General features: G+C 40.9%; 1 protein-coding gene across 1 annotated transcript; it reads left to right on the forward strand.

The window, feature by feature from the left end:
* The first annotated feature begins 1,548 nt into the window (after positions 1–1,548).
* Positions 1,549–12,211, forward strand: SERPINB11 (serpin family B member 11). The gene is made up of 7 exons (XM_016223494.2): positions 1,549–1,725; positions 2,821–2,877; positions 3,961–4,089; positions 6,340–6,457; positions 9,343–9,485; positions 10,150–10,305; positions 11,795–12,211. The coding sequence occupies exons 1-7, from the start codon at positions 1,558–1,560 to the stop codon at positions 12,209–12,211; spliced, it is 1,188 nt and encodes a 395-aa protein (XP_016078980.2). The 5' UTR covers positions 1,549–1,557.
* The last annotated feature ends 847 nt before the right edge of the window (positions 12,212–13,058 follow it).

Genomic DNA, 13,058 nt, shown 5'->3' on the forward strand with positions numbered 1-13,058 from the left:
GGGCCAGATCAAGAAGAACCTTGGTCACAGAAAAGAGCCTGGCTTCTGTGCTGAGAGAAAGGGAAGCAACTAGGACTTTTGAGCAGAGGCTGTAGGCAGTTCTGCAGTTAGTACATAGCTAAATGGTATTTTAAAATACCACTCGGTCTTCTCTAGGAAACATAATGGAGGAGAGTAAGGACTGAAGTACGCAAATGAGTTAGAAGCCTGTTTCAATAGCTCATGAGAGGGATGGTGACAGCTTTGACCCAGGTGGCAGTTGGCGAGGTGAAAAATGGGGAGAAGCTGAGTATTTCTGAAGACAGAGAAAACAGGGTTTTTGGGGTAGATGGAATGCGATGAGAATGAGACAATGTTTAAGGATGATCCCGCGGCTTTGGGTCTGAGCAGATGAAGGAACGGAACTGCCATTTACAGAGACCAAGACGGCTGCTGGGGTGCAGGCTGGAGAGAGGTTCGGGAAGTCAGTTTTTGGACGTGTTAAATTTGAGACACATATTAGACACTCAAGTAGAGATGTTCAGTAGGCGGTTAGATATATGAATCTGGAATTCAGGGGCACGATAAATTTGGGAGCTAACAGCGTATCAGTGACACTTAAAGCTTGAAACTGGATGAGATCACCTGCCTGAGTGTGAACGGAGGCCCACGATTTAAGATATAGCAAATGAGACTGAGAAGGAGTGGCCCAGGGACCGAGGGGTGAACCAAGAAAGAATGATGACCTAGAAGTTAAAGGAAGAAATGTGTTTGAAGGCGATGGAGGCTCCTGGAAAATGACACCTCCTGCGGGCAAGAACTGTGCTCAATAAGTTTTGTATCTACAAGCCCCTATAGTCAGGGGTGATCAGTAAGTGTTTGCGGGACTGAGTAAAACAAATCCTTCCCGACATAGCACTGTCCTTAGGTGGCACATACTTCAACATTATGTTTTTCTTTCTCAGGTCTTCTTCTTCTGGGTCCACCACTTTCACTGGCCCCATGGCTGCGGCCCAGGGCTGAGGGCTCTGGGCAGCTTCTCTTGCATGACCTATTTGCTAACATTCCCTTACTTTCAAAGAGGAAATGAGCAGAGAAGCTTGCCCAAGTTTACTTTATCGATTCTCACCTTGTTCGGTTATGAATGACCAGGATGGGAGTGTTCTCTCCTTGTGTTGGTGGATAGTCTAGCAGGAAAGTATCTCATTTGGCTGAGCCTGTGTAGCTCAAGAATTTTTCCACACAAATTCCAGGATGAGTAGTGTCGTAAAACATGAAAATTCAAAGCACAAAGATCTAATTCCTTCTGTTCTTTTGCTCCGGAACAATCACAGGTCACTTTTAAATGTACACAAATGATAGCTTTGAGGTATTGGTTGAAAAGAATAGTAAATTTTCTATTCATTAGAATCTAAACTACTGTGAATCCCCCTCTCTAGCATTTTCTAATTTCTGAAGCAGTGTGCTTAGGCTCTTTAATTCATGAAATGTAATAACTGAACTCCATATATTATCTATACCTCCGAGTAATATTCTGAGCTGTTTTCCCTTCTGTCCTCAGGTAGTGCTGGGCATAAAATGGATTCCCTCAGCACAGCAAACCTTGAATTTTGCCTTGATATGTTTAAAGAGTTGAACAATAACCACGTGGGAGATAACATCTTCTTTTCCCCGCTGAGTTTGCTTTATGCTCTAAGTATGATCCTCCTTGGTGCCAGAGGAAACAGTGCAGAACAGATGCAAAAGGTATGGAATCACCAAAGATGTCTCCAGAGCCTCGAAGCCTTACCTGCGCCCCCTGTGGGTCAGTCAAATTACTTACATCTTTACACCAAGAAAACTGCCATCTTGTGAAAGAAGAACACATTTTTGGGCAAACCATATTTCTTAAAAGTGGGTAATGGCTCAAGTAATATAATACATTAAAATTAAAATAACACAGTACATGCCATACACAGTCTCTTCTTTACCATCGGTAACCACACATACATTTCCACAATTACTTTTAGAGTTCATCCTTTCACGAGTCAAACATAACAGAGACCACATGTATGGGTACTATTCTTGCCCTCTAGAAGTTTAATTTATAATAAAATTTAATGACATTTCAAGAGTTATCAAGTTTTAAAAATATTTATTAGTGTATTTGAACATCATAACAACCCTGTGTGGCAAGTAGCTATTGTTGTCCCTAGTTGGGGAAACTGAGACTAACAGAGAAAGGATGACTTTTCAGGTAACATAGACTGAGATTGACTTTTCAGGTTACATAGGCTGATATACAGTGATTTTTCCATTATATGTATTTTTTATTGATGTGGAAAGCCTAGAAGAATGTCACCTAACAACTTCCAGGATACTTGCACAAACTATTACTGTTTGTTCTTTATTTCTTTATTCCATACTTTGATGAACTTTCATAATTTTTTTGAATTTAAAATAGGTATTGTGCTGAAAAACCACATAATGTTATATGTGGCTCTGGATGGGCTCTGTCATAGTGAGTGGCCTCAGAAAGGTGGGAGAGGGGAGAAGAGTCTAGTCCATGACACCTCAGTCTCTGGGCCCTCGCAGACAATGGTCCTGGGCACGTCGCTTAATTTCTCTTTAGCTCAATTACCCTAACAAAAAAATGGGGATAATAGTTAATACTCATAGAGTTGTTGGGAGAGTTAAGTAAAATATGTAAAGGCTTAGTTCAGGACTTGGAATATAACATCGTTAAATGTTAGCTATTATATTGGTCCTTATCTGAAGTGGAAAAGTAGTTCCTTGTAACTGTTAACCTTTATAGGCTGTGCACTGCTTTGGATGCCAATTGACCCTTCTTTCTTCTTCTAGGTGCTTCACTTTAATCATGTTGCAGAGTCATTAAGGCCAGATCAGGACTCGGCTAAGGTATGGTAGTGTCACTGCTGAGCTGTCACACGCTCTTTGGAAGACAACCAAGAGATAAAGGTGCAGGGGTTGAGTAGCAGAGCCCCTCCTTGTTCTTTAAGGGGCTCGCAGTGTCCTCCTTGGTCTCCTCCTTCAATCTTCCTGCTCATTGCTACGGCCTGTAGAGTTAACGTAATGATGATGACGACAATAATGAAGTCCCCAGATTTGACCACATGACTTATTGTCATCCTTACTCAAACGTTTCTGTTCTTTTGCAAACTGTGTGCCACGTGGAACCTGCCAGCCTCATCTATGCCGTGTTACATTTTTCAGACCAGTGAGGGGACTGAGAAAGGACCCTAAGGCTTTGCCACATAATTATACGCCAGGACACCAGGGCTTGATGCAGCCCAGCCCCCTGTTCCTAGTTCCTTCTGTAGGAGGGTTCCTTTGTACATGAAATTTATTTAGTTGTGTGTCTGATTGTGATTGACTGAGAAAATACATACGTGTGTATAGATTCACAGAATACTTGCTTCACAGAAGCCAATTTATTGTTAGGAGATTCAAGCCGATAGTTTGGGAATGTTCGCTTTAGGGAATATAGGCTTAAGCCCTCTGATGTCCGTGAAGTCGGATGCATTAAAGCTGCATGCTCAACCAGATTGCTCCCGCGAGGGACAGGTGGGTGTGGAGGGTCAGTTCAGCGAGGAGCCGAAGACTCCTGTTAAAGGGTCACAGAAATGGAAACACTGAAAGGAGTGTGATGGAGAAGAGAAATGATTCTATAGGTATGAAGGCAGCAAAAAACCAAGCCAAAACCAAAAAACCCTTGGTTATTGCCCTAAAAACCCGATTAGGATCTCTTTATAGCTTCTGCTTTTGAACTTTTGGGGCTGCAAGTGCATGTGTGTTTTGCAATAGCTCTCAGTTGTGCGCACAATCTGTAACCAGAGTCACAGAGAGCTGAGATTATTGTGCTAGAGGAAACTAGAGAAGGAAAATGCTTTCAACTCTTTGTTGTTTTCACATTATTTATAACCCTCCTATGGCAAGAAATCAAGCAATTTAATACTCCATTCTTTGTTTACTGTGCTTTAGTGTAGCCAAACTGGAAGGATTCACTCAGAGTTTGGAGCCCTGTTCTCTCAGATCAACCAGCCAGACTCTAACTATACCCTCAGCATCGCCAACAGACTCTACGGGTTACAGGGGATGACATTCCATCAGGTAAGGCCACCTGGAATGATGGTCCCCAGCTTTCTTGGCATCCTCTGAATTTCATACTTACAATAAATCAAGAATGAGAAGAATCACATGACATTTATCTTTAAGAGATTAAATTGGAGCCTAGTTAGAGTTTCAGTGAGATGGTTTCACCAAACCCCCATTTAAGGTTATGAAATATCACATAAAATCTTTATTTCCACAAAATCACCGAAGTTGTTCAAGAACTAAGGTCAGGGATGAAGCACAAAACAAAGGTAAGAATTATCCCTTATGGACAAAATCCATTTCTCATTTCTTCTTCAAAGGCCTTAAAAGGCAGAGTATTAAGAATTAGTGGAAAGTACATTGGACTGGGAGCCAAGAGATCTGAGTTCTGCTCTCATTTAGACATATGACTTTGGGCAAGTCACTTCTACCTTTAAAATGAGAGGACTGGACCAAGGTATTTTTTTGTATGTTTGGTTTTGGCTACAAAATTCTAACACAATTTGTGCCATTTCCCAAAAACATTGGAATATTCAGTTTTATTATTTACTATGTGTCAATCACTCTATTCCATACATTACAGACATTATCTTATATAAATAATCCTTACATAGTCCTAATATGTAGGTACAAAATTGCCATTAATTCCACAATTGTGAAGCAAATCATGAAAAAAATTGAGAAAGGTCACAGAGATAAGTGGCAAAGCTGGAACTCGATCCCTGTCCAAATCCAAACCCCTGTTTGTCATTGCTACGTCATCTTGCTGTGATTGAGGTGATATGCTGGCCCCAGTGACTTAGTTTTTGTCTGACCGGTGTTACTTAAATGCCAGCCAAGTGAATCAGGAAGCAGCCTTGTCTAATGTTCTTTATCCGGGAGGTGTCTTACATGTGGCAAGTTTTTAATTGCCAGAATTTTTATAACTTGGGGTGGCCCACCCTGGTACTATAGATATTTCAGAGTTATCTCCTCTACTGCCCTAGAAGCATATAGGGAATGTTTTATGAAGAGTGCTGGAAGTGTGGGAATTAATATTCATGATCTTCGGAGTTGGATCCCCTTGTCTCCCCCAAACAGTGATCTGGATGTAATAGTAGAGAAATGCTAATTTGGCTTAATGATGATTGCATCTGTTTCACAAGTGAGAAGCTCCTCATCAGTATTATGAAGATTGTCATGAACTGTGTCATAAGATATTATTATCCCAGGATTCTGTCTGGAAAAACTCCCATCTCCTGGGCAGTCACTTAAGCATGTTCCAGCCACCATGGAACCCAGCTCAGGACAAGAATCATGTCAAGGCCCAGATTTTGCTCTTAGTTAAGCTCTCCTTTTGTTCTACACTGGATTTAGGCACAAGAGAACCCAGTTAAGCCAATGGCAAGCCAAACACCAGGCAGCCACCTCCACACCTGCCATATTTCTAAATCTTGTGTCACCCTAGATGTTCATGGTGGGACACTGGATCCTGCTGGACTACAGAGGTATGTCCCCAAGGTCTCAAGAATGAAAGGGCCAGCAGTTTCATTTGGGTCTGTGCAGATTTGGCACTGGGACATTCCTAGTTCTAGGACCCGAAGGCCATGGGTAGAAATCAGTGGTGGCTTCAGAATGCTACACGGGAACCAATTTGGGAGTGGAAATTTGATCAAAAGAGAGGGCTAGGTTCTTTGTGCTAAATTTATACATTATTTTTACTTGGATAATACATTATATGTGAAAAAAACTAGTGAATCCTTAAGGTATTTTTGTTTACATTTTACATAAAGTTGAAAAAATGTCAACATCTACATCAGAGAATATTGTCATTGATTTTATTTGTGGTGGCTTGCGAGGAGGTTGAAATAGACCATGTGGAGACGTAACCTTCTGTTAGACCTCAATCGAGCAAACCCTTTGAACACTCCGGTCCTCAATTTTCCTACATGGAACGTGAGAGCCTAACTCCCGTTTGTCTGTGTCCTTTGAAGAGGACAGTGGAGGGGTAGAGCGAAAAGGTAGGCGCCCTACTGCAAGCTGTCATTTTGCTTTGAATGTTTTAAAACTAAGGATGCCCACGATATGACAGAAGTAGCAACCAAAAGTTCCCGAACGTTCCTTTTGAAAAGTTCTTCGATTCGCCTTTGCGTGCATTCTGCCTCCCTTCGGACGCGTGTGCATGAGCCGCCTTTGTGCGCGAGGATGTGGGAGCACGTTCGGCCGCAGCTGTTTGGCCTCCTTACGGTGCAGCTGTGCTCTTACCTGTTCTCCTGTCCTTTCCAGCAATATTTAAGTTGTTCTGAGAAGCTGTATCAATCCAGGCTGCAAGCCGTTGATTTTCAAAAGTCTACGGAAGAAACGAGGCAAGCTATTAATGCTTGGGTTGCGCGTAAAACTAATGGTAAGTCGCATATGTGTCTGCAAACTCGATCCGAGCTGCCCCGATAAACCCCCCGAGCCAACGCTAGGGAGGAAGCTGGGGGAGGCCCGGGCGGGCCCGGCGCATGAACAGCGCAGGAGGTGGGAAGATTTTGAAATGTCCCTCATGCCCATTTGTCCTAAATGATCTAGCCAAGTGACGCTGGGAAAAGAACACTATTTCTACATTATAGAGGTGTTGCCATGCATCCTGCTATTAAACTCAATTAAACTTAAATCTACCTTTCCGAATTTCAAAATAAACCCTATAATATTGTTAAATAGTTCCTTTTTAAAAATGGAACATTAAATGTTCTTACCAAAGATGTGTTCTTTTTTTTTCTTTTTTTAATCGAGTTAAGGAAAAATTTAAAGAAAAGAGAGACTAATAGAATGAATCCTTATTTAGCTGCAATATTTATTACTTAAGGCCAGTATTATTTACTAAAGCCACACCCTTTTCCTACCACTTCTGTCACATTATCTTGGAGCTAATCCCAGATATCATATATTTTTTTCTGTATATGTTTCAGTTTGTGCCTCTGAAAAAATATAAGCTTTTTAAAAATATGACTACCACACCATTATTACACCTAGAAAATTTAAAAAATCACTTAATATTAAGAAATATTTACTGAGTTTTTGTATTCCTCCAATGCCTCTTTTTTTTTGTTTGAATCAGAACCCAAATGATGTTTGTACTTTGCAATTGGTTAATATGTTCCTTAAAGCTTGATTTTTAAAATAAGCTTTCTGATTGAAATGTGTGTATATTTAGAAAAGTTTATACATGATATGTTTGCTGTTCAGGGAATTCTTACAAAGATGAATACTCTGTTGTACCACCCCCCAGGCCAGGAAAATAAAACATTAGTTCCTGGGAAGGGCACTATGAGGCTACTCTCATGTCTTCTCCCAGAAACTAACCCACCCCATTCCCAGACCTTAAGACTTCTCTGACTTCTATTACTCCGTATTAGTTCTGCCTATTTTAAAACTTCATCTAATTGGAGTTGCTGATTACTGCTTAGGCCCATTATTTCATTAGGGGTTCTAAGGTTGCTGTTCCAATTCTTGCATTCTTTCTTTATTTATAAGATGAAATGTTTCTATATGAGAAGCTTCTCATAAGATATTTGGTTACCCCAAGTACTATTCATGTGAGAAAAACAAAACAAAACAAGAAAGAAAGAAAAAAAAGGATGCTGGATTCTTTTTCTTCAATACAAGTTTTAAAATAATGTCGTGTCCCCCCCCCCCCAGCATGCTCCAAAGTAGCCAATGAGTTTTCTTTTTTTAGGTGTCATTATGAATTCATACATTTAAACATCTCTGAGATGTTTCAAGCTATCAAAGCTCAAACTGTACCCTTTAGTTAGCCATCTTCTGATGGCTCCTGAGTCCTTTTGGCATGGTCCCTATAGAACATGACAGTATCCTTTTGTTCTGAATTGACCAGATGTTCCAGGCTTATCTTGTTCATTTCCTGTCCCTGACCTGTACTTGCCTACTTCTCCAGGGAACTCTGGATCCTTTTAATGAGAAATGATATTTAGATACCATAATCTCAGTATAAGAGTGCTCATTGCTACTGGTTTCATCATTGTTTCTAGGCCTTTAAAGTGGATATAACTAGGAGCTACACATATTTAGATAAAATACATTTAGAAATTTTTATTTCTTACTAATATTACCAATTCAAATTCAGATTCACAGGATTTTTACTTAACACTCCCTCCATTTTACATCTATTTATTTTTTATCTCACGTCAAAAATTCCAGTTTTCAGTGTCTCCAATATTATTGCACAGTGACTTCATCCAACAATCCACACAGTTGCAAAATAACAATACTAATAAAACAATCAACAATAGTAGTTGAAGAGATTTTTTGTAGTTATTTTTGTCCTTAGGGCATATCTCACTAGATATGTACAAATTACTGTGTTGAAATAATCTCTCTCTGTGTGGTTGTGCCACCAACTCATTATACCATTAGTTTCTGAAGTCTTGGAACATAGATAATCATATTTCCTGACATGGAAGAGAATTAACTTTATTAATTAACAGATTAAAATTTGGATGAAATAAAAACAAAGCATTAAATTAGAACTAACTGCATTTATGAAGAGCATGTTAGTAATATAAGTTACTAAGAGAAGATGATTACTTCTCTAATATAAAACCTATATTTCTAACATATTTGTATCTATTATGTCACTTAACAGTGATGAGCTCTCAAAAGTATCGTGTCGATTGATGGGTGTTATTCAAATTCAGCAACAGGTGACCAGATTAAAATATGTATCTACTCAGTTCTTTGTATTGTTAGAAAACACTTGGAAAGTTCTACACATTTTTTTAGATCTGTTAATTTACTTAAAACTGTGGAAGAAAATGTGTTTTATCGCACATGCCAACTTTGATAGACTGCTATTGGCTGCCGGGAACTCTGTGTTGAGAAAGAGCCTGAGGCTTAAACTAAGGTTATCTGAACCGGTCCACAATCGAGTCACTAGGATGTTAGCTCCATGATGGAAAGGGTTTTTGTTTGTTTGCTTTATTGTTCTGGTCTCAGTTTATTGCTCCAGTACTTAGAATAGTGCCTGGCACATAGGAGTCTCATGAAATATTTTTAGTATAAATGAATAGACTGATTAGTGTTGTCTGCCATGGATGTTCATTGAGGATCCACATGCTGTATATTTATTTAGAGTATTACTTTTATTTAATAATTCATTTATTTATTTATCTATCCATTTATTATATATAGAGAGAACACTTAATGTTAGCTATTGTGACTGTTTAACTGTCTATCATTAATAAATTCAAATCTAAACATATTATCTATTCTTTTTCTTATTACAAGGAAAAATTACAAACCTCTTCGGGAAGGGCACAATTGACCCTTCTTCTGTGATGGTCCTGGTGAATGCCATATATTTCAAAGGACAATGGCAAAATAAATTTCAGGAAAGAGAGACTATTAAAACACCTTTCCAGCTAAGTAAAGTACGTACTTCATTTTCAGAATGATGATAAATTTTGGAGACTGTAATAATTGTTTAAGGACATGATAGAAAGTTTAGTGAAAATATTGGTCTAGATTTCTGTAGATTGCTTTAATTGTGTATTCTATGGGTTTTATTTTCATTTCTCCTTATGAAGTAACAGTAACCTCTCTCACAGGGCATCTAAGGGGAGCCCTTGAACCCTGGGGTGCCCTGGGAGGAAAAAAAACTGCTCTTTTCCGACTGCTCTCCTATCTGTGTGTCCTTCCCACGTACACTGCAGTGATCTGCTCTAGCGGCACAGTGCAACCTTCTCTTATTTTTCTCCTAAAAAGTCTCTAATTAAATTAAGAAAGGAATGATCCCATGATATCATTTTTCCATATAACTCATTTTCTTGGGAAACCTTGGCTTTGTTTTGGGGAAACATATATATTATTGTTTTTCTTACTATATACATAATTCAGACTATTCAGTCTCTACCAAGGACTTAGTTTGAAATAAAAAGGTCCTAACCTTTGTGAAGGAAAGTGATAAGGGTGTATTTTGTAGTTTATATTTTACCCACATGTTTAGAGTCTTAATTCAGATATTTGTTAGGCAAGCAAATCAGGACCCATGCACATATGTGACTACCGTCTAATTATAATCTTAAAAACACGCAGGGGAAGAGCGTGATCGTGGAAATGATGCAGCAGACGGGAACGTTTAAACTGGCCTTCGTAAAGGAGCCGCAGATGCAGGTGCTGGAGCTGCCCTACGTGAACCACAGACTGAGCATGATCATCCTGCTTCCCGTGGGCACGGCTAGTCTAGAGCAGGTAACCTCACAGGGACGCCGGCATGTGTGTGTCCCACGAGGTCAGCACAGCCAGTCGCTCACTCAGTCACACTGAGCTTGGCGGCATTGCCCCAGGGACTGTGAGAGGAAAAGGGGAGCTCTTTTGGTCCCTGCCTTCAGGATAATGTATTTAGGGAAGACAATTCATTTTTATATTTGAAAAGGCACCTGGTGGCAAAAGGACCATGCTGTATGAACACAGGTACATGTCGATCATTTGACACTTGGGAAACATCTTTGTAAGGAAATGATAATGCTGGTTGGGCTGTCAGGCCAGGGATAGTGAATGAAGCCACCTTCCTCTCCGGAGTAGTACTTCTGATCCAAAAGTCACATGTTTTTGTGGGCTACCCATCATTTTTAGTGTCCTGGTTTTGTGGGGAAATGAGAGCCCCACCCACTGAGAAGAGGTCAGGGTGGTGGCAGGAGTTTGGGTCTAAAAAAACCCCCTCTTCCCGGCTGCCATCAAAGCTGCCTGGCACAGAGCAGGCAGGACACTGCTGTGGGGTGAGCACAGCTCCTCCCAGCCTTGCTGGGGCCACCCAGTGCTCTGCCAGCATGATAGTTGCCTAGGAGGCCGGCTGAGCTTCTGCGCTCTTGTAGAAACTGAAATACACGCTGGATGCTGTTCTAACCAGAGCAAAGCACCAGGCAGCGGGATGGCTTCGCATCATGAAGTCGTGGTAACTTGGATCAGGGCAGAAAAAGACAAAAGGAAAATAGAGGAAGCAAAACCACTGATCTGATATTGTCAGGGTCCCGAGTAGATAACAAAAAAATCTTCAACCTCTGCAGTAGAAAAAAGATGGTGCCTGAGATGCTGGTTTGGAGCTGGGGGCGGGACGGTAGAGAGTTTCAAATGCCCAAGGACAAAGTTTGAAGAGTCCACAAAAACTTCTGGAACCGGGTGGAGAGTGAGAAGTCGGGGTTGGAGGCTGCTTTGGGAAACCTGAGCAGGGATGTGGGAGTTGATTTGCTAGGTGGAGGCATTCGGAATTCAGCTTCAAGAGTGGGGCCAGGAGGGGATTAAAGCAGAGTGGAACAGGGGGGCCCGGCGTCATAAAAGCCAAATGATGAATGAGTTCATAGCAGAGGTTGCTACTGAACGTTTCAGATATGAGAACCAAGAAGAACTGGTTGAGTTCACCCAGAAAACGAGAAGATAATTGCAGAGGCATTAGCAAGTTTAGGTGAAGCCTACACGCAGGGAATGGATTAAGACAAAGATGGTAGAATGCACATTGGGCAAATTGAATTATGAAATATCAATGACTAGGCAATAGAAAATGGAAGACATGGATGAATGCAAGATTCCCCCCCCCCCCCCGGATAAAACCTGAGCACAGTTTAAAAGTAGAAAAGAAGTGAGTGGAATTGAAACAGTCACACTGAGAATTGTAAAACCAACAGCAATTAATGCAGAGGTGTGTGCTGGGCTCGTGCGGGCCCATCTGTGCTTTGTTTCTTAGGTAGAGAAGCAGCTGAACGTGAAGACGTTTCGCAAGTGGACCAGCTCCTCCAACATGAGGGAAAGAGACGTCGAGGTCCATTTGCCCCGATTCAAGCTGGAGATAAAGTATGAGCTGAACTCCCTGCTAAAATCCCTCGGGATGACAGATGTCTTCCACCAGATCAAAGCTGATCTGTCTGGAATATCACCAGCCAGGGGCCTGTATTTATCAAAGGTCATCCACAAGTCATATGTGGATGTCAACGAAGAGGGCACGGAGGCAGCAGTGGCCACTGGGGACAACCTCGTGGTCAAAAGACTCCCCATCCGAGCTCAGTTCATGGCGAACCACCCTTTCCTGTTCTTCATAAGGCACACTGGCACCAACACCATTCTCTTCTGTGGCAAGCTCGCCTCTCCCTCTCCCTCTCCCTAAGCACATGGGGTTGAACAAGGCCCAGGGTCACAGGGGAGGTGCAGGGATAAACCAGTGACTCAGAGCAGTTCACACCCCTCACACCTCTGTGTCTCAGTTTGCTTATCTGCAAAATGGGTCTAGGATCTCTTTTGACTTATTCCACGAGTTGGTGAACCCTAAGATTGTGGTAACCATGGAAGAAGGCATATTTACAAACAAAAAGCTTTCCTGACTCTCTTATCTTTGGGGCCTCATTTGAAGACTGTCTGGGTGACATAATCAAGTCATGGAGGAAAATTTTAAGGAATTACATTTTCTTCACTTGTGTATGTCAGTGAGCTCTTGAATAAGTGACTGCCCCACCTCTAGAAAACCAACTGAAGGGCTTCCACTTTGGTTGGATTTTAAAATATTGTCATTTTCTTTGCATGTGTGAATATAACATCATGAATTTTAGTTCAAAATAATTCTGTATTGACTATACTAAATATACTAGATGCCTTAAGCCCTTTGGAGACATTTTAGTGGAATTTTTGGCCAAATTTCTGTCCGACCCTACGCTGAATAATAGACTCTCCTTTTATCTCCTTCCGTTGGTTCCATGTGTTACTTCTTTGTGTCAATAAAGAAAGCAGAGCTCACTGAGGCACCCAGCTCAGTGTAGCCGGATCCAAAATGACACGTATACCTCTAGCCAAACACCAAATTTGCTATCCCAGAGAGAACGACTAAAAGATTCTGGTCATTTCATTATTGATACCCTGGTTCATTTCATGAAGAAATATTTCTTGAGTTCCATGTTAAGCCATAAATATATACAGTGAATAGCCAAGAGTCTCTATCTTTGTCTTCATAAGCTAATATG

The sequence above is a fragment of the Miniopterus natalensis genome, chromosome 7 (assembly GCF_054644295.1).
Source record: "Miniopterus natalensis isolate mMinNat1 chromosome 7, mMinNat1.hap1, whole genome shotgun sequence".
Lineage (NCBI taxonomy): Eukaryota > Metazoa > Chordata > Mammalia > Chiroptera > Miniopteridae > Miniopterus > Miniopterus natalensis.